Genomic DNA, 21,364 nt, shown 5'->3' with positions numbered 1-21,364 from the left:
AACAGTGAAAATGTGTGTCTTACTTTCCACCTCCAATAAAGAGAGAAAACAGAAATCTTGAGTCCGTGTACATCCATTAGTTTTTATTTATGATTCAAAAAGCTTTCCCTCACTATAGTGGGTCGCAGTATCACCCGTGGCATGTGGGTTTTGTCTAGTAAGCCTGCTTATTAGAATTCTCAGCATAAAAATAATAAAGTCCAATCTGATATTTGTTCTAAAGACAGCAATTAATTTTATTTTAATCATCTCTGGATAAATGTTTCCAAGTTGGTACCCTGTGTAGAATTGTGTGGAGTTTAAGAAACACTGTCCTAGTAAAACTCCAGTCTTAAGTCTGAATCCTGCTTTCCCCTCTGCCTCTCCACAGCAGGAACATGTGATAGCCATCGAAGACGTGGGGCTGTTTCGCTCAGGATGTCTCTGGAAAAGCATGTGGGCGATAATGATGGAGCACAACAGAGGAGGGGGTAGAGAAGAAAAAAGGTCCCCGAGGGCTTTTGGGGGCCTGCAAAGCAGCTCCACAGCTTTAAACAGCATCACAGTCCACATGTGCAAACATTTAAGATATCTGCTCTGGTAATGGGGTCAGTCTGGCCCTCTTTGGGTGCACACAGCTCTGCCACTCAATTCTTTCAGCAGTTTACTAAGCTTGTCTTTACCCTGATCAGTGCTTTTGTCTTCTACTTCAACCATTTAAAAATATTTACACAAAAAACACGATTGTTCAGCAGAATTGAAATCTCTGAACATGAGCAAGCCCATTTGTTTTAAAATGTACTTGTACTTTTCAAATTTGTTGGACACTTGAGATCAGAACTTTACAAAAAAAACTACTCTCACCCAGTGGAAAAAAATATACAGCTGAAGTCTTCTTTGTGGACATGTTAGTGATACAGGTAAAGAAAAAAAATTAATGTCTTGTGTCCATAGAAGAACATCTAGTTATGTTCAATTCAATTCTACACAGGATGCATTTGACTTAGGTGTGTGATGCTGATGCAGAGTACACTTCAAATACTGTCAGAGGCAACAGTTCAGGGTCACGGGAAGTGTCCAGGATTAAAATGGAACAGGTCCGGAAGAGTTTGGGTGCGATCTTTATTTGAGGCTCGGAAACAGAGCCTCTTCCTCTGGTGGCGCCAGGGCTCTGCCACCGTTCCATTTCCACTTCCTCCTTCTGTGTCCCAGTGTTGAATCCTTTTGTGTTTAGTTGAACAAAAGTGCTGCCAAATTTATCAGTTGACAAATCTTTGTTCTTTAGAAAAACACTTGAGGTATTTCTTTTCTTGAAAAAACAAATACTGGAAAAGATAAATAAAAATCATACAACACTGAATTCCTTATAAATCACTTTTCTTTATTTAAATCAGCGTTGTGTTAGGCAGTTATGCTATGAACAACACAAGAAAATAAAAAAATGACAAAATAGAAAGACATATAGACATAGAGTGATCCAGTTAACAATAACTGCACTTGGCACTGGATAGACAATCAATGGAAAGAGGAAAAAATATATATTTGTTTTACTCAAAATAGAAGTGCCTCCAGTCTGCATGATGCGAACTGTTGGTGAATTTAAGACTGGGAAACATACTTAAGAGACAGAATAAAACAGTATTGATACACAAGAATACTGTTTTGTGGCATTACTTGTTCAAATTTAATAGTTTAAACTCTTTAAACAGTTATCTGCCTCCATGCTTTGGTAGATCTGAAGATATTAGATAGGTAACTACAGAGGTGCCATATAGCGTGACATAAGAGGCAAATGCTTGCACCCATTTTCAGTATTCAACCCAGAGGAGGCAGAAGCAAAGCAAAGGAACAAAGTGGAAAAAAAAGCACATCCCTAAACCTGAAGTACCGTCGCACAGCTGTTGTCAAGTTCAGGGCTTTACTTTGTGCATATGTCCCTTATCGAAATTAACAATTCTTCATTAAAAAACCTGGAGGAACTCGTTACATAAATGTACTCCATTTACAATGGTAATAGTGCACAGCAACAAAAAGTCATGGAAAAAAATTCTATTGAAAGATATAAACTCATACACCCAAAAGAAAGCAAATAAGAGGAACCCCTCCCACAAGAAAATTCATGATATCATTTATAAAAACCGACATAAAAATGTGATCAGCACACTTAAACAGACGCTGAGTGCGGCCCGTGGCTGTTTCATGTGGACCCTGATTGTGATCTTATAACATTTCCTTAGAACTCTTCATTAATTAATCCACTCCACAAATTTATTTTTATTTAAAGATTTAAACTTAACTTTCTTATAATGCAGTGGTTGAGGCATCTGCAGTTTACCACCAAAATGTTTTTTTGTTTTTTTTTACTAAACAAATAATGGTTGTCTGCTTGTGTAAGTGGTAAGCAAACAAGCAGAGTGAACATCCAACTTAACTTCCTGGTTTTAACCATCACCACTACAACACACATAAATAATTCCGACTCCAAATTACATCAGCAGGGCAACCTTAGCCCTTCTAAACCTACTAAAAAGAAAGTAAGAGGCTTGTGTGTGATCGGCAAACATGGAGGATACTTTTCAGGGCTTGAGAGGGAAGCGTGAGCCAACCCCTGACCAGGACAGTGGGGGGACAGGAAAGAGGCGAGATGCAGGGAGGTGAAGGCCGTGTTCCCACCAGTTAGGGGGACACTCTGCGCCCAACATGGGGGGGAAGGTAGATATATACTCTCCAATGGTTGTAATGTGAAATGTGGTGTGTGTGTGTGTGTGTGTGTGTGTGTGTGTGTCTGTGTGTGTGCGGGTTTGTGGGTGGGTGTATTGTAGGTGTGTGGCTGTATGGTCTGTCCATCCAATGCTTTATCTGACGGTGACTCCAAGTTTCTCCAGCACACGCACTCCCTTCTCCTGATACTCTTCTCGGGTGAGCCAGAAGTTGTCCTTGTCCTTCATGATGTCAGCCAGCACAGCTCCCCCCAGGAACACCATGTGCTTTCGCCTCGGAGGGTCCTCAATTCGGATCTTGAATTTCTACAAAAAGCAACAGGACACAATCAAAAATCTGACAGTGAGGGGCAACCAATGGTGGCTCAATCATTCGTGTCTGATTTTCTGTTACACATTCACCTTTGAGGATGTTTTCAGTCTTTCATTTATGATAACATGATCGTATAAACACTTGCATCGATAATTGACAAAACTCACAAAGACAAATTACAACACTTAATTCAGATTGCTGCAGAACACATCTAAACATCCCTGTATTGTTTTTAACAGTTGTGCTCCAGTACTAACCAATTTGATTTAACATAGTAAGATTACTATAGTAACTTAATAAGTACAATTATAAAAGAAGACAAATATAATAAGATAAAAGAAAAAGAGCTGGCTTCTAACTCCACCTGGTGGTGGTTAGTGGACACTGCTTCATCAGGAACACTAGTGACAACAATAGCTTAAAGCAAGGGATTCTCAACCATTTCAGTGCAATGTAACCTGGGCCCACTTACACAATGTACTGTATAACATTATTTATGCAGCCCTGTTTTAGGCCTACACTTAAAATCACGGATTTAAATAAACCATTGGCAAGACTTTACTGCTCATTCCAATGTTACAACTTGATTGCTGATAGTTTTCAGTTTGTCAGCCAAAACCCTGATACAAGTTTTGGTTAGATATCACTCACAGTAAAGCTCCCCCGAATCGGTAACTCCACTTAAGCCACTTTAAAAGGTACTTAAACATTACCTATTTGCGATACAAGGCAAATGCAACAATTCTAATGCTGACCTAAACTAAATTAGAAAAACAATGCACATGATGGCTCAATTTTTATATGTCGTCAGAGAATTATCCAATCAAAAAGCAGAATGAGCCTCATACGAGTATCTCAATTGGTTTGCTAATTCCCATGACGACAGCCAAATGGAAATGCAACTTTCAGGTCTCACTACTAAAACCCTTGCACCTATAGCCAGTCATTAATCAGGGAATAACAAGGATACTGTCGCTCCTTAACCATAACTGAATTCAATTTTACTAAAGCTCTTAATTCCACAAAGTTAGAGACTAGTTTCTTACTGAAAGCTTGTCTACATCTCCTTTGAGCACACGCTCCAGGTAAAGCTGCTTGAGCTCCCTCTCGAGTCGTGAGGGCAGGCCAGGGTACATGGTGGATCCTCCCGACAACACAATATGTTTATAAAACTCAGACCTAAAACAAAAAAACAAAAAAACACTTAGAATAGGCAAAGTTTACACACAGAATGCAATGTCCTAAAAACTGTACACTTTTATTTTGACCTACATAAATATATATTCTAGTTTTTTTTTTGTTTAAAGTAATGCTGACCTAGTGTCTATGTCGGCAGCTTGGATGGTGTTAAAGAGGAGCTCGGCCACACCGACACCCTCCACATTGATGAGGTGAGGCTGGAACAGTGCCTCAGGAGCCTCGAAGCGCTCTCCTCCCACTTTGATCACACGGCCATCTGGCAGCTGGAGATGAGTGGGAAGAATACATGAAAAGGAGAGGGAGAAAAGTATTAGCACAGATTTAGTTGAGACCATATAAACACAAAGACCCTAAGGGTATAAATACAGAAAGAAGATACTGCTCATGTGCTATGAACAAGACACCCTATTCTTCTCATCAGCTTAAAGGTCATACTTAAATCTATGTCCGTTTGGTACACTAATAAATTTAATTTGGTGAAATAAAACTCATGCAATCAGACTTAAATTCAAAAGTGCATGCTAATATATGTGTGAGTTTTTCTATGAAGGGCTTCATTGAGAGGGCAGAGGGAGGAAGCAAGGCCCAGCCACCGCCGCAAAGTGGCTACACAGGAAATGATGTCACACAGTTCAGCACCACTCTGACATTGGCCTCCTTGTTTAAACGCACACACGTGTTCACATATCTACACACACAAAAGTTGGGTTTCCAAGCTGCTTTGTGGGGACATTACATTGCATTGCATTAATTTCCTAAAGACAAATCTAACCTTAACCATAATTATTACTAGCCTAACCATAAACGTAAACCTTAACTTTAAACCACATAGTTGATCAGATATTGAACGATCTATCTCATGGGGATCTGATTTTTGGGCTCCACAAAGCGACAGTGTATACCTATAACTTCACTCCCCACAATGTGATGAATACCTGCCCATCTAAACACACTCGTCACAGTCCGTACAGAGACACAACATGTGCCCACTGAGGCGTGTACAACACAGACTCCAGCCTCTGCATTTAGACTTGTGGTTCTTGCAGCATGGAAAACGTCTTTGGAAAGACACCCAAGTCTGGTGGAGCAGCACTATCCACCATATGTTTGAGTCCTTTCAAAACATTAGTCAGCAGCACTGCCCTGTCCTCAAGGAGTAGCTACCAGTGGCCATGTGGTCGTCAACATGAAACCAAAATAATATTATGCTTCAGTATGTGGACTCAAATTAATACATCCGAAAGTTCCTATAGCTATAGTTCGAAAAGAACAACTTTTTGCCAGTTTTGAAAGAAGAAATACTAAAACTACATTTGCAACTAAACATTTTCTTAAACTGTAGGCCAAAATCTACATATTTATATCCTACTGTACAAAGTAGAGACAAAACAAAATGTGAATATGCATCCTCATCAGTCACAAAAGTAAGTTGTGAATAAAATATGTATGTACCAAACACTATCAACTCTGCTCTATGGACTCAATTTCTAATTGACTTTACATTGGAAAATTGTCACCCCTCTCTCTGTAACTGTGGCAGTAAGCCTTGTCATTTTGGTCCTGAAATGTTCATTTTAACCCGCTCTACATGAACCTGGTGTTTTTATTTTACTATTTTGTAAATAAATAAATTCCTATTCGTAAGATGGACCTGGCTCCAAATTTTCTCCTATGACTGCTAGCCCTGTGAGCTTCATTTGACTGGAGCCAAACTCTACAGGTGACGTCACCCTTAAGGCCGAATTATAGTTCTGCGTCGACTTGATGCACACTGCTGCTGTCGCCTTGTTGCCGTCGTTTTTGATTTATGGTTCTGCGTCAAGATCTATACGCCGCAAAGATAGGAGGCTGGGATTGCGTTCATATATACAAAACAAAGCGGTGAAGCAGAGTACCAGAAATGTATGGATGTAGAGTGGACCAATCACAGGCCTTATTGTCTGTATCGCTTTCCCTTGCCGTCTGTGGCATTTTGATACATAATTAGAAAATTTTGGAGTTGCACATTTGTCGCAGACACGCAGACGCTCTGTGGAAGGGGTCACGGCAACACAGACAATTTTACGCACAACCATAAATTGGACTTTAGACCACTTCTTTATACAGTCTATGGTATGTACTGTAATGGAATAAATTGTAGACCACATATTTACACCTATTAAAATGACAAGTTTATAAGAGCACACTATAATTGACCACTCATGAAACTTAAAAGATAAACTGAAGTATAATTACCGTGTATGACTCTACTAGGACAGTGGTCTCCAGCGCAAGCTTCTGCTCCTGTTCGATGTTGTAACCAACATAGCACAGCCTTTCCTTCATCATTCGCACTGTCTCAAAGTCTGCAGAGTGGTTAAAGGCATACCCTCTCAGCAACAACAACTGGAAACCCAAGGTAAAACAGATTTAGGTGTGCAGAGAAGATTCGTAAATAAATTATGAGTTAAATGGCTGTGTAGGAACCTTGATGAGGTAGCGAGTAATGTCTCTGCCTGCAATGTCCAAACGTCTTGTTAAGTGTGGCAGACTGAAGCCCTCATACACTGGACAGATATGTGTCACTCCATCCCCTGAGTCCACAACCACTCCAGTGAGTAGCCCTGGAACAAAAGATGGGATAGCTTTAGGCCTGTAATTACTATATTGATGGGGGGGTTGAATAAATAATTTCAGATGCAAACTAAATACTAAAGTGTTTCATTCTGCGCTTTATTGCAGCTCATGTTTATGTTTTCTGTAACACATTGGCAATTTAGGATACCTTTTGTGGTTTAAATCTGCTCTTGGTTATTGTGCCAGTGGAATGAGTTAGCTACAATATTATTGTTTATCAGCTATATTTACATCAGATAGCATATCAAAATGGGATCAGTAACATAAGTCACCACAAGGGGTCATTGCACTTGGTGAAATACATCAGCTTGATCAAACATTGTAGTGGGAGTAGCAGCCATTTGTTCAGGTCTGTTTTTGTTTATCTTATTAACAATCATATTTGTCAGTTTTTACCCAGGGTCAGAAAATACATAAATGTTGAAGTATGATGAGATATGATTATTGTTGTGGCCATGTTTATTATTCATTATTGTGGTAACACCATATCAACTTGTTTGTAGGCATTCCCTAATGTGCACTTATCCAGTGCCCACACATAAACATAACATTTATTTATTATTTTTTATTATTTAACTTTTCTTTTATCAAACAAGATCTCATACCTTGAGCATACAATGTCAACACAGCTTGAATAGCAATGTAGACTCCCGCAAACTGGTAGGTCTCAAACATTACCTAAAAATAAAAGGTTGAATGGATCAAGATTTAGTATGCTAGTTAACAAAGGATAAACCTAAATCTAGTCTAGTACTAGTGTGGAATGAATCATACCTCAATGATCTTCTCCCTGTTCTTGGTAGGATTCATAGGAGGCTCAGTGAGAAGGATTTTGCAGTTGCGTGAGTCAATGTTGAGCTTCTCTGGGCCAAATGTGTAGTCCCACAAGTGTTTCATGTCATCCCAGTTTCTAACAATACCATTTTCCATGGGGTAGTTGACTTCCAGCATGGAACGAAGTTCGCTAGCTTCATCTCCAACCATAAGGTCCTAAATAAAAGTTCAGGAAAAGCAGTTAAAATGTATCTTTGCATTAGCAGCTTAGCAGCAAAACGATCAAGTCTAACTACACACACATAGAGGATGTTAGATATATTGGTTGTAAAAAATAAGTTTCGGATTCTCACATTATACCCATATTATACCTTCACTAAGAAACCATTTTCCTGCATGCACATTAAGGCTCGTTTCCATGCATACTCCTTAAGGCACACCAAATTTCCTCTAGCTTTGGTAACCACTCGTTTTAGTACCATTCAAACTGGCTGCATGCAAGCAGCATGAAAATATAAACAACTCTGGGTTAGCGTTTTGTGTTAGCCACACAGTCAAGCATCTCATGTTCCATTTGGAAACATCAAAAGCCCACCAAAGACAGCCATTTTATGAGCTCATCCTGTGTGCTTTGGCATTAACAAAGTACCAGCTCTATGTACTGCCTCCATATGGTCTCAATAAAAAGTTAAAAGAAAAGCACATGTGCTTCCGTCTCTCAACTGTCTGTCAAGCATCCACAGAATGGGTCAAACTGTTACAAAAGCTTTTTATTCCAAGTATTACAATGTAAAGTAATAAAAGCTCATAGAAAATGGCATCTATTAAAATAATCAAATTTTTTCAGCAGCTTTCAGTTAGAGCGCTGAAGCTGCTAGGCTATTACTGTGTTCTTTGTTACCTTCAACTACTAGAAATAACTGTAGGTCCAATAATAAAAAATAAAAACCACAATCCCAAAATATAAAATAAAAATTAAATACAGCATTTTTAAGATAAACTTAAAGTCATGACAGCTTCCTGCAGCAGGCAAGGACAGGAGGCACACACCAACCTGAACTTACCATCTTCTGAGAATTCTACTTCAGCAGGGGGAGTAACAAAAACATAAAAGGAAAAGGGAAGCAGACATTGAAAAAATATATAAACATAAGGGAAACTAGACAGGAAAGGTGCTGAAAGGGTATATGCTAAAACAATTAATGAGCAAGTTATATATTTTAGTTTTTGTACATTTGTAATAGACACCATTTTAAACTGCAGTTTCTCTATCAGAGATGACCATTTTTTGTGTTCCAAAAGACAATGTTCTTATTCAGGACAGGGTCATACCTTAATCTCAATATTTCCAACTTTGGCGGTGGAGCGGATGATGGGCCTTCCAACAAGCGCAGGGAAGATGTGCTCAGGGAAGTTTGAGCCTGCATAGCCACACTTAACAAACTGGAAAAAAGAGTGAAGATGATGATGTACAGGTGGTCTTGAAACAGGACTCTGAGGTGATATCTTGAGCTGCGGTGCACCCTGTCACTTCCTTTCAACTGCTTATTCACACAGAGGCTGCTTTCACCTCAAATCTCTACTTAGCTCCGTGCTGAGCTAACATCCTCCTTAACTGCTGAGCAAGACAGGTTTCGTCTAAGAAAATGAATTATTCATTAAAAATACAGCCAATATGATTAAATAATACAAAGGTAACGCACAGGCTACTTCATCAGCAGCAGCAGGCGCTTAATACCAACAGCGAAGGCTGGGCCCTAAATTTGTTGAGCAATAAGAAGTCATATAAATTATCTTTGATCATAAGTAAAAGCAATCAATTCACTGCTACGGTATTTAAAAAACTGAAGCAAAACATTGCGTAATTGGGTTTGCAGGCCTGGTGGCATCATTAGCCATTAGCGCAAACTCTATCCAGAGACTTATCAAACCTAATTACGAGGACTGCAAAAAAGCACAAGAATAAAAAGTGACCAGTATGTCAGCTGGCCTCAAGCTGCCCATCCCGGTAACAGCCAGCTGATAAACCCGAGTAAAAAAAAGGGCCAACCAGCTGCTAACTATTTTAGCATGACAACCAGGGCTTTAGTAAGATTGACCGATTTTCGAGTCTAAAATTAAAACATGCGGAATAATAAAACAAATACGTATAGTTAATTGTATTTTAGATAAAAACGCGCTTACAAAGCTGTTGTTTGCAGTTTGACGGCACGGTTGGATGAATGAAAATGTAGCTAACCTGCTAACCAGCTACACACCCAGTTGACGCTAGCACAGAAGCCCTACTTCCTGTTTCAGCAAATCGTTCATAAAAACGGTCCCGGATAAACAGCAATCACAAAGACGAAGGTTATAAGAAAATCGGCAGACGTACCCCGGTTCCATTGTCACAAACCACCACTTTCCTTCCCTGGCTGTCCATTGTGTAAAAGCCCAGTTACCGCTGAACCTCCCTCAACTTTCTTCAACAAGCCGGAAGGAAGACACGGCAGCCCGGCTGAGAGGAAGGGAAGGGTGCGCATCCGGTACTCGGCAGTCCGCCGCTCTCTGCCCACCATCATAAGCGAAATAAAAAGACAGATACATAGAGATTTGGTAGGTTTACCATTTTAAATGTTATACCCTTTTAGTTGTATTATAATTTTTGGTTAATATGTATGTTTTCCTTACGCTTGTAGGCCCATAACACGAAAATGTATAGGCATAATATGAACTGAGGAAAAAGGCAAAATGAAGAACTTCATTAATTTAGTTAGGATATTCTACAGCTGAAATATGATTCGGATATGTTGGTTCGTAAAAAGAAGCTCAAATGCCTCATCTGGTTAAGAGCATTATAAATAATAATAATAATAATAATAATAATAATAATTATTATTATTATTATTATTATTATTATTATTATTATTATTATTAAAAATAAATACATACATGCAAAAAGAGGTGGTGGACAGCTCTGGTGACATTTACCATAATTATTATGTATTAATAATGTTTAATAATTGTATTAATGTATGAATGATAACTAATCATTTCTACCCACATCATTATTAATACATAATAATGATGGGGGTAGAAATTATTATCACTATTATTTAGAAAGCACAAAACAGAAGTGTAATAATCAAGAACCAACAGAAACAAATAGCTATAATAGAAATCATCAAATTTATTTTATATTCACAAGTATTTTACAGCAGTACATTAGACAGTCTTAACAAAATAATAGGTCCGAAGATAGAAATAGGAAAAACTCTTACAGCAATGAAGGCACAACTAAAATAAAAAATATGTTGTCATATTTACTATCTTTATCTCAACTGAGTTATTCTTTGTATTTTTCCCCATAAATAAGTATTAATGGGCTAATTATTTTCATTTTATTTCAATGCACTTTATTGGTTGTTCAATGGTTGAGTACAGGTGTATGTGTAAATGGGTGTTCTTCTGCTGCTGCCCTCTGCAGTATACTATTGCCCATTACAATTTTTGCATCTTGAGTAAAGACTACATATTCAGGGCCTCAGTTATTTTTAATAACATATTCTCTATTGTACATGTTTACATGCTACAAATGAATACACATTTATAAATGTTGGCATGCCAAACAGTGCTACCATTAATGCTGTACTCAGATGGTCTTACTCTTAACATTAATCTAATTTCAAATCAAACCAAATCTCTACATGGAATCATTAAAAACGTGCACAATAGTTTTTGGTTGGTTGGTTAGATTGCAATAAATCATTATGAAAATAAATATATGTAAAGGCCATTTAAAACTATTGTTGCTGATTTGTCCATTAAGTAAAAGTGACGTTTCAGGGCACAGTTGTATATAAATTTGTGAAATTAGCTGTATTATTAGCAGCAAACTCACATGAATGTAACAGACAGTTAGTATGGCATAGTGACATAAAGCACCTGTACCTATTTTTTATTGAAAATGAGGTAGCTCTTTTTTTCTTTACAATTAAGAGCTAGTGAATTCACAGCGTATTATATGAGCCATATGATTTGCTGTAGCAACCTCAGAAGGGAAAAACCGTAAAACAGGATGACCAAGATTAATATAAGCTGCCAAACAACAGACTCTTTGAGTATCCAAAAGAGTGGGGCATAGAAATGGGACGTACCATCCTGAGAACTGCTAAGGCTTTGACTGCTCCAGTTCAGCACAGGGCACAGGTAATCCTGGAAAAAGAGATATTGTATTGTTTTTTTTGTAGTAGTTAGTGACTAATTTGCCTGTAGCTTTTTATTTGTTTAGTAGTACCTTTAATAAACCCAGTGAGCTGTCTTAGGTACTCATAGGTTTATGTGTTGTCACTTTAGTTTGTCCTGAAAAATGTACAGGTGACAATGAGTCCTTGATAGGCTCCAGTTGTCCCTATTGAAGAAAAATTTAGTTAAAATTAAATCAAATAACTTCAGTCAAAACAATGTACACATGTGTTTGTTTTGTTTTTCTTTTCGAAGTATATATTTGCCTACACACTAAACTTGATCATGTCATTGTATACCCGGTGGGATGCTAATGCAGGTACAGCCACTGGCTGCTTCTTTAAGCCAATGACCACCTAAAAGAGAGATTTGCTAAGAAGTTGTAAAATGTACAGTAATCAACTTGGTAAAAGGTGCACTTCTTGATGAACATTAAAACTTACAATATTCCTTGAGTCCACACCAAGGCATTGTAGTAAACCCATACTGGTATGGGAACCACCCCACTGAAACTGCAGGCCAGCAGCTGAGTGAATGTCCTGAGATGACCATCTTAAGCCAGGAGGGATGCTATGAGGGTCAGACAATATTATGTCACTCAACATAGTGTAGTAACTCTTTTGAAATAAATAACTCTGATAAAAATATAAACAAACTAAACATGAATCAATCTACAGTTTTACCAGAGTGAGTCAAACTGTTTTGATTCCTGTTCTTCATGGTCACTTTCATCTTTGAAGAAAAGCAGTGTTTCTAGTCCATAAACTGGATCCTCCACTTCTTCAGCTGAGACCAACTGTGGGAAACTGGCCAGCAACAGCTGTTGAACTTGACAATGGAGCACAACCTGCCCCCAAACAAACAATCAGCAAATAGCATGTTTGAATCTAGCACATAACTACATTTGTAGTGAGAAGATTTTTTTTAAGGTACCTCACAGCTAGTTATATCATACTGCTGTCCAAAGGCCTCCTGTCGGTCTTGAAATAGCTCACACTGTCTGTCCTCTTGTGAGGGTGCTGAGCAAAAGTCAGCAAAGCTGTCACTGGGCGGAAGACCTTGTAGATTTTGTACATCTCCGTCAGCTAATTGGACAGGTTCTTGGCTCGTGTGGGACTCTAAACTGACACCTCTGGACACTTGTTCTTCTTCAGAATGTTCTTCATATTCTGAGAGTGCAGAGGTAGCAGAGGATTCCTGAGCTGCAAAGTGATCGTCATAAAAAAGACCGGTATCAACATCAGAATTGGATGTGTTGTACCAAATGAAATCATTGTTGCAAAAGGATCGAGAAAGCCTATAGTTCCTCAGTTCCTCTTCATCATCAGTTGGATATTCATCAGGGTCTGTGTCATCTGGTGAAGCAAGAGAAGATACATTTGGCTCAAAATCCTCAGATGGTTCATCCTGTGATGAGCCTTCATCAAATGATACATTGTCCACAAAGTCATACAAGCCTGCTGTCTGAGAAAGTGTTGAAACACTCTTTTCTTTCTTTCCTCTTTCCTCTACTTCTTTTGAAGTTCGTAAAAAATTTAGATTGAAACTATGCTTTCTCTCTTTGTGACTTTCACAAGACTTGTCAGCAGATTTATCTCCAAAATGGCCCCATTCCACCTGAAGATGTGGTTTACTGTTATTGTCCTGAGATGATTTATTTCTTTTCTCACAGTGGTTGACAATGGTGCAAATGTTGCCTGTTGATGTGAAAGCACAAGATTTGGGTTCAGAATCTAAAATTACATTCTCGTCCGGGGTGACATAGTTGTGTCTCAGCGCAGACATCCCCTCTCTTCCATCCCAAAACTCTGCACCAGCCAGACCACAACACCAGGCTTGTGCTGCTTGTTCGCCAAATACAGAAAAGTCTGCAAAGTCTGTTTCATTTGTGAGAAAGCAAGCTTTCAGAACTGAGCTCTTGTCCCCATCATAAGGGTACTTTTCAGATAGTTCATCTACACATGCTGCCTGGTCATCAATGGATTTAAGACTCATAGTAGATGTGGGTTGAGACTGCTCAACTGGCTGATTTAACCTGGAAATAGATTGGCAGGGATCTGAGTGTAAAGATAGAGAGTTGGATGCAGATTCCCATGGGGAGCAATTAAAGCCATCAGCACCACCAGGAAAGTTACTAAACTCCCCAAATTCTTCCTCTTCTGCCGGCGCTTCTTCATCCTGGTTGCACACTTGCGGCAGGGATGAAGACAGCTGTGGCATGGCGTCCATTGGCTTCCCCTTGCCAAAAATAACAAAAATGAATGGTTTATTACATATGAATAGAAGAACTACTGATCAGAATTCTATTAGTAGGCAAGTGCCTATACCGACATTGTAGGTCCTCACAGCTTAGAACTACTTGATTAAGATTAGGCCATTGGGTAATCCTCTTATCGCAAATGCATACGCAGTTAATAAAACAGTACTGAAACAGATCTGACCAAGCACTATACAGACCTATTTGTTTTAGTCAGCTGTCAGTCACATCATGGATGCAGCCAATGAGAATAAAATAGAGATTTTGAAACTATACTCACTCCATTCAAATATATTCTTAATACTAATGTTATTACAATTAGAACACTTTAATTAAGCCCACGATTTTATCGATAAAACAATATTATAGCTAATTTACAGTGGGCTAGCAAGGGTGTGTATACCGTTCAAAATGCAGCAGATTACCTAGCACCTACCAAAGAAAGACTATGGCACGTTGGTGTATAAGATTACCTAATAGCTATTACACGTTTATTATTGCATTTAATCAACAATATTCACCCTGATTGTCGTTACAGCTCTTCAGCAGTAGCGTTCCCCATCATTATTCCGAGTGGTGCTGCTCACGGTGCTGCCATAGTCTATGTGCTGCTGGTGCCGAGCGAACGATAGGATTCAAACACAGAGCTCCCACTTCGTCTCAAATATTCTGACCGGAAATCAGTCAAAGCTAATGGAGCGTCCAGTGAAACCGCGTGGTGCTTCCTCCAAATATAAACGATCTTTAATGTTGTCGGTCATCTTTTTGGGTCAGGCCCGGTCTATGATCAGGTCCGGTCCATGGTCAGGTCATGGATCTATTAGAGTCTTCTGGGTCAGTCACCATGATCAGGCAGAGCAACACCACCATCTACTGGGAGCAAAGGAGAATCTGTATGTACATAATTACGTCTACGTATCTTACATATCTTAGTAACTTTTGTGATGCGGATTGTGCTGAAGGTTCATCACCTGTTCTTCTCATGGAAATGTTCTTCCTTTGCCTGAAATGTTCCACAATATGGCATTAATGTATCTAGCCGTCGCATTGGGAGTTTTTATTACTCACCAATATTTTAGAAAAACATGCCTCTTGCCTCTCCTCTGTCAGGTCTTGTGGCGTCAGCTGCTTCATCAGAACAATTTTAAAGCCATATGATGGTAAAGCAATAACATCCCCATGGAGATGAGTAGGTGGCGGACCATGTACCATAAAAGTCATATTGTGCACCTTTAAATATATTAAAAAAAAAAAAAAAAGTTATTAGTTATTTTTTCAGATGTTGTTTTAACATTTTAATTAATTTCATTCATGCATCCATTCATTTAATCTAGAATGTTATAGCCAATAACAAGACAAAGAGCAAGATCAAGATGAAAAGATTTGCTTGTGTGGATACTTCCATTTTTAATTTTTTCGTTTTTACAAAAGCAGAATGAAAATGTTTTTGGTGATATGTTAAACTGGAAAGTGTGAATCTACATCTTACTTGTTCATGTCTTTACAAATTATATGATCAGAATCTGAAAATGTAACATTAAGCAGGCCTGTCATTATGCTGCTTATAATAGGCTGAATGAAATTTAATTTAAAAATAATTAAGCCTAATTGTTAGTATGAATAAATAAAACAAAATACAATATACAACACTTGTAACACCTTTGAGACTGGACTCACCAGATCATAGCACATTGTAGAATATGACATGACAAAGAGTATGTTACCTTCCTTACAAAACAAAATACACAGAATTTTGTAGGGTCAAAAACAACCACAGCAAATTAACTCATTAGTTCATTTAAAAAGTGTAATTAAGTTTCAATTATCAGAGTGCAAAATGGTTTAACTTCTTTAACTGATCAAAAACAGACTCTACTGTTCACCGTAGGCAACATCCATTTACAAAGGAGCAACATTCATTTAAGAATAAAAAACAAAACTAGGATAACATTAGAACATTTCAGTTTGTGCTATATAACAGAAATTGAGAGTCACTGGTAAATTAATCACACAGACCATAAAAGTTTCACATGCAGTTTTGTTAATACTGGAGTTATGATGACCACTTGTAATTCCATACCCATTTAAACCATTACTGTTGTAAAATCAAGTACGCATTTTGCAAAATAAAAAATATATCTGTCATAAAACACATATTTTCAAAGAAAATAATGTACTAGCTATATATTGTGTAATACATGAGATTTCCACCCGTACCTTTGATGCTACCTTACACTACTAGAGACCAAGAGGAAAACAGAAATAAATCAAATTTGTTCAATATTAGTCTATCCTAATAAAAGGTAGGATGGAATGATAATGAAGCACCTTAAGAAGTCTATATTTAATTTTGCATACTTGGCCTCGGTCACAGACATGTATTCAAGAATGCTCCCTTATAGCGTCTATGAAGGAATGTCTTGTACAAGCCTTAATGCAGACAGGATGCTGCAATGGAAATGATCCAAAATACAAAGACCTACTGTGCAGGGTCCTACAAGTGAGAACAGTCACTAATCCAAATAAGTGACACTATGTAACCTCACCACAAATGATTTCCCCTATTGTTACAAACATGAACAATGTACATTCAGATTCCTGCTCCCAACACAGTTAAAGTCACTTCTTACTGAAAAAGGTAGTTATAGCTTGATTAGATGAAGTTTACATGACCACTAAAGAGACTCACCCACTACTAGTGTAAACAATGACATGTGAGCTAGAATCAGCAAAAGGGACTCAAGAGCTACATGTTTTAAAAAGACATGGAGTGTGGAATGCCAGTTATAATCCTCATTTTGGGAAAATTAGGTCGAGCCAGGACTGCAGCATGTTGCCATGACAACTGGAACAAACCCAAAAGACGGCATAGCCTTTAGGAGAACACTGCTGTACGTCGTCAGAAATAAAGAACAAACGGTGCTTAAAAACTGTATTAGGGAATACTGTCAAAATAAAATTCAACTACTAGTCAAACCCTGTTCAGACTGCAAATATCGTCTTTATAAATACAACTAAGTTTCAGGGGAAATGTGTCAAACTAAAAGTCATCCCTCAAGTTCATTCTTTAGGATCCCTATGTAGTTTTACCACAAACTTTTTTAATTATGAAGAAGACCAAGATATCTGTCATCTAACAAAAAATGGCAACATAAAGAAAGACCCCGAATGTCACGATTACTTCCAAAGCCTTATATAGAACATTTCTTAATTAATAATCCCTAAAGTTGGTTCTTTGCTGCAGTGTTAACAGTTGCCATTGGTGATGGTGATACTGATGACTGGCTTATATGTGTTTACAGGTGATAAAGTCTTTGCGTTGCACAGATCTAAGCGAGGTTAGCCGAGCTTGGTGATCTGTAGATCTCCATCTATCCGTACTGTATCAATAGAAGACAAAGACTTTACTTTGTGATAAAAGTCAAATAGCTGGTGTCCATCCACAAATATCCGGAACCGCTGGTGCTCACAGTGGATCTCAATCTAGAAAAACAGATAAAGTTAAATGTAATGAGCCAAAGAGTGCATTTTAATCCTTAAAGGATATTATTCACTTGCTCTAATTCTAATACAAACATCTAAAAACAGTAAAACGCAATTCTAAATAATGTCCCTAAAAAAAAAGAAATAACTATAGCAGTAAAGTATTGATGATGATCAAAGCATGAGGCTCAGCACTTGCACAGTTGCACTAATATAGTATAATTAGAATAAGTTAACATACTGCCAACATGTTCTCTACTTATCTAAATGAATCACTTGTGATGAAAATTGCACAACAAATTTCCACCAGATTCCATTATGTATATTTTTAGAAACAATGTGTAAATATGCACAAATTACTGGAGCAGAAACTTGTGCTAGACTTGTCCTGCGGTCCTATGACCATTACTCATCGTGCATATGTGCAGCTGCCATTCTCATCCCCCAAACCTACACCACAGTTACACTGATTACAGCTGATACCATCTTTCATGTAGCACAAAAGTATCATAAATAATGAAGGTAGTGTAGATGGACATGTGCTTTTATTCAGTTATCATATTGTGTATGTACAGTTTGTTAACTCTGATTCAGTATAGCACCAAACCATGAGGCTAAATAATAGCAGATCTTAAATTAAGATAAAGGATTATACTTAAGTCAAAACCTTTAACAAATATCAGAAGCAAATAATATAATTTAGAGCTAATTTAGGGATGAGACACAATAAATGAAGATTTTAGTATTGTATAAATAGGACAAAGGCATATTTATGTCACATTGAGCTTCCAAAAAGAAGGAGATGATAATATAAAGTTAGATGAAATGGGTAGATGAAAGAGCAACATCCAGACATTACAGAAATGCATATATACATTACCCTAAAAGGTTGGTCTGGTATGAATGGAAAATAATCAGTAGAGGCTTCCTCCTCAGTCCATTTGCCAGACACTCGGGCATTGCGTAGGAACCTGCGCTCACTAAATCGGGCGGTGAGTTTTAGGGCGACGTCACATGGAGGGTCCTCTTTCTCAGAGTCACGTCCACAGGTTAGGCTCACATCGAAACTTTAGATGAAGGCAACATAAGGGATGTCAGCTATACAAAGCTATGAGCCAGAGCTAATCCAAAATAAATCTGTACAACAACTCAACCTTACGTAATAGATAACCCTATGTCATGTCAATCACTATTTCATATTTGCACTGTTTCACCTTACCCATCTCTTGTATTTAGCCAAGATATATTTTGTACTACTATATTTCTATTTTTCCTGTTTTGTACATTTGTATAATTATGCCAAATGTGGCACCAGTCTCTTTTGCTACTTTTAAAAATTGTCAACCCATCCATTTTCTTATTATTACCATTTAGATTTGTGTGCTTTTTTATTATATGCTACTGTTTCAAAAAAATTTCCTTTGGCCTTTTTTCCTATGTCAAACTCATAATTCTGGTTCTGCTGTGTAAGAGCAAATAACAGCATGGCAATGGCTCATAATCCCTTAACAATAGTCCTGGCCCTAATCCCAGGAGCACGGCATCTTGAGAGAACCAAACTGTTATAAATCATTATCAACCTACAACATCTAAAACTTTTAACAAAAGATGATTGTGTATTTTTGAACTGTGCTATATTTCTCATCATGATCAAGACATTCACATGACCACATGACCTGCTCTGAGCACGCTGATGTCACTCCGAAGTTTTGCCAAGTATGACACAAGTTTCCATGTAGGGTAAAGACACACCCAAAACAACTATACACAAATGAGTCCTTGCTCCCTCTTTCTTCCCCAGTCTCTACCAAGGGGCCAGGAAACGCCCAGCCTATGCATACTTAAGAAGTCACCATTTTCCACAGCTGCTCCTGCGCTGTGTCTTAAAGATATCTCTAAAATCATGCATTAATGTGCTGGACAGATCACGTTTAAATATCTGATAACGTTAAGGTTAGATCATCTCACCTGTTTGGCTCCAAGTCCACAATTCCCATCACTATGATCTTCTTCCCTGGGCGCATTCCACCTCGTATGCGTCCACTGAATGGTACAGACTAACAGGCACACAAAACAACACGTTACTTTCCTTGTAGGTCTACTTTAGTTGGCCGACAAGGAATAAAATATTATTGTGTTGCTTACAAGACGCGCTATATCCTCCTTGTCGGGAGAGATGATACCAGGGTTCTCCAGAGAGTCATTGAGGTGGTCATTCTCCACATTCTGCAAAACCAGTAGCAAAAGTATATATGTATAGTGCAATAAATTACAAATAAGCATAGGCAGAAGACATAGTTGTTTGGGATTAGAGGAGCAATAGTTAGGCCTAAGGCTAATACAAACACATAGAAACCCGTCAGCAACAACGGGGCGGCTGTACATTTACACATGTTGAAAATATAGACGTTTAGTGGTACCAACATTGCATGAATGTGGTGCAACATCAATGCGCAACATCAAAGGTGGGCCTGGATGAACAGGTAGGCTACATCATTGTGCAGACAAAATTACACACAAACGTATTGGGTTTCCTGCTTCCTTCAATGATGAAAGAGGAGTAGCCTTGCCCTGACCGCACGCATCGTTCACAATCGCGCTGGATAACGGTGCGTTTGGATCAAATTTGTGGGCAACTGCTCAGTTTGAAAAACCGACATAAGGAGTGTCCATCCAGTTTGGTATGAAGAACCAAATATACTTACTATCCCGTCGTTCTCCGCTGCCTGCACCGCCATCTTGAACAGAATCTCATAGGATGCTTAATATGCGAGCCTGAACAGAGTGGTGTGTCAGCGTCGTGGCACTCGCTCCGGAGAAAGCTGCACTACCGGCCTTTTCCTGCTCTAGGCTCTGCTCGCGTAGCGGATATTCACGTCTGACCGGTGCAGACAGGCCTCACGGCTGCTCCATGTGCTACAGAGAAAATGGGTGGATATCTGCTGACGTACATGCGTTATCATAATTACAGCTAAAAGCCTAATCCCCTTCTGTTAAAATGGCTAATCAGACAGGTTTTCTTAAACCCTCTACCCAAGACGCGCATCTGACTGAATAAATATATGTATTAGCAATGGATGTGCCTACATTTAGACCCTAGTTCAATTCCCAAGTAATTTACTCATGAATATTCCCAATAATTGTAACAATGATGTGCCCGCTATACTATGATGATTTTTTTAATTATTTTTTTCCCCAGAAAGATATGATGTTGACTCCACTGACTCAACACGCTTTGGTGTAGGCTTACATTTTAAGTACTACTCTATTCTATTCCCCTCTCATAGAAAATGGGATAGCAGTTAGGCATATGTTATTGTGCCACCGTGTGGGCATTTGTCAGTACCACACAGCTCCTGCACCATTTTTATTGACCAAAAGGGAGCAGTATTTAACCGCCTACTGAACTATACGAACCACCACTTTGCAGTGCTGTAAAATGATTCTGCCAGTCTCTTACTGGTTGGCACCCTCATGGTAAATTTTACCTCATCACTGTATTACGGTAGCCTAGCAGATATTAAACAAAAACCTAATTTTGGTAGGAAGATGGACATGGACCAATTCAGATGAGAGCTAACAAAATGTTGCGCTCTCCGATTGCACTAAGAGCGTTAATGACTTTACAGTCGACTTTCTGAAGTGAATTGCCCCTCTCCCCCTCCCATCCTGAACGCACGCACACTGCGCGTCGCCGCTCCATCCTCTGTGCGCTGCTGCTGCCATGGCCGCAGAGAGAGCCGCTCGAGAGGATGTAACGAGGCGAGTTGCAGACTCTACCGAGATGGAGGAACGCGT

The 21,364-nt window shown here is 38.6% G+C and overlaps 4 protein-coding genes across 5 annotated transcripts in view; 1 reads left to right on the top strand and 3 right to left on the bottom strand.

The window, feature by feature from the left end:
* Window positions 1–1,339: 1,339 nt before the first annotated feature.
* LOC110156804 (actin related protein 2) lies at window positions 1,340–10,136 on the bottom strand. Its single transcript, XM_020921032.2, has 9 exons — window positions 9,977–10,136; window positions 8,935–9,045; window positions 7,603–7,818; window positions 7,434–7,506; window positions 6,679–6,815; window positions 6,448–6,597; window positions 4,330–4,475; window positions 4,059–4,191; window positions 1,340–3,005 (listed from the first exon to the last, which is right to left on the bottom strand). Exons 1-9 carry the CDS (start codon window positions 10,022–10,024, stop codon window positions 2,835–2,837), a joined length of 1,185 nt encoding a protein of 394 aa, XP_020776691.1. The 5' UTR covers window positions 10,025–10,136; the 3' UTR covers window positions 1,340–2,834.
* Window positions 10,093–21,364, top strand: part of abch1 (ATP-binding cassette, sub-family H, member 1) — a 25,516-nt gene continuing 14,244 nt past the window's right edge. The window contains exon 1 of the mRNA XM_055162860.1: window positions 10,093–10,197. The gene's annotated coding sequence lies outside the window, so the exon portion shown is untranslated. The remainder of the gene's footprint in view (window positions 10,198–21,364) is intronic.
* On the bottom strand, window positions 10,752–15,307 carry aftphb (aftiphilin b). Its single transcript, XM_055162861.1, has 8 exons — window positions 15,152–15,307; window positions 14,605–15,086; window positions 12,760–14,064; window positions 12,510–12,673; window positions 12,270–12,396; window positions 12,126–12,182; window positions 11,879–11,992; window positions 10,752–11,796 (listed from the first exon to the last, which is right to left on the bottom strand). The coding sequence occupies exons 3-7, from the start codon at window positions 14,053–14,055 to the stop codon at window positions 11,903–11,905; spliced, it is 1,734 nt and encodes a 577-aa protein (XP_055018836.1). The 5' UTR covers window positions 14,056–14,064; window positions 14,605–15,086; window positions 15,152–15,307; the 3' UTR covers window positions 10,752–11,796; window positions 11,879–11,902.
* On the bottom strand, window positions 15,646–20,508 carry LOC110157247 (galectin-related protein). Of its 2 annotated transcripts, none has more exons than XM_055162863.1 (5): window positions 20,272–20,508; window positions 19,712–19,801; window positions 19,535–19,623; window positions 18,447–18,633; window positions 15,646–17,566 (listed from the first exon to the last, which is right to left on the bottom strand). In XM_055162863.1, exons 1-5 carry the CDS (start codon window positions 20,302–20,304, stop codon window positions 17,423–17,425), a joined length of 543 nt encoding a protein of 180 aa, XP_055018838.1. In that variant the 5' UTR covers window positions 20,305–20,508; the 3' UTR covers window positions 15,646–17,422. The 2 variants fall into 2 exon arrangements, with proteins under 2 accessions (XP_055018838.1, XP_020777186.1); XM_020921527.2 differs by having other exon boundaries at window positions 19,712–19,792; window positions 20,272–20,506.

The sequence above is a fragment of the Boleophthalmus pectinirostris genome, unplaced genomic scaffold (genome assembly GCF_026225935.1).
Source record: "Boleophthalmus pectinirostris isolate CB_2022bp ecotype Guang Dong unplaced genomic scaffold, ASM2622593v1 HiC_scaffold_5, whole genome shotgun sequence".
Lineage (NCBI taxonomy): Eukaryota > Metazoa > Chordata > Actinopteri > Gobiiformes > Gobiidae > Boleophthalmus > Boleophthalmus pectinirostris.
This window is presented reverse-complemented; position numbering and strand designations above follow the sequence as displayed.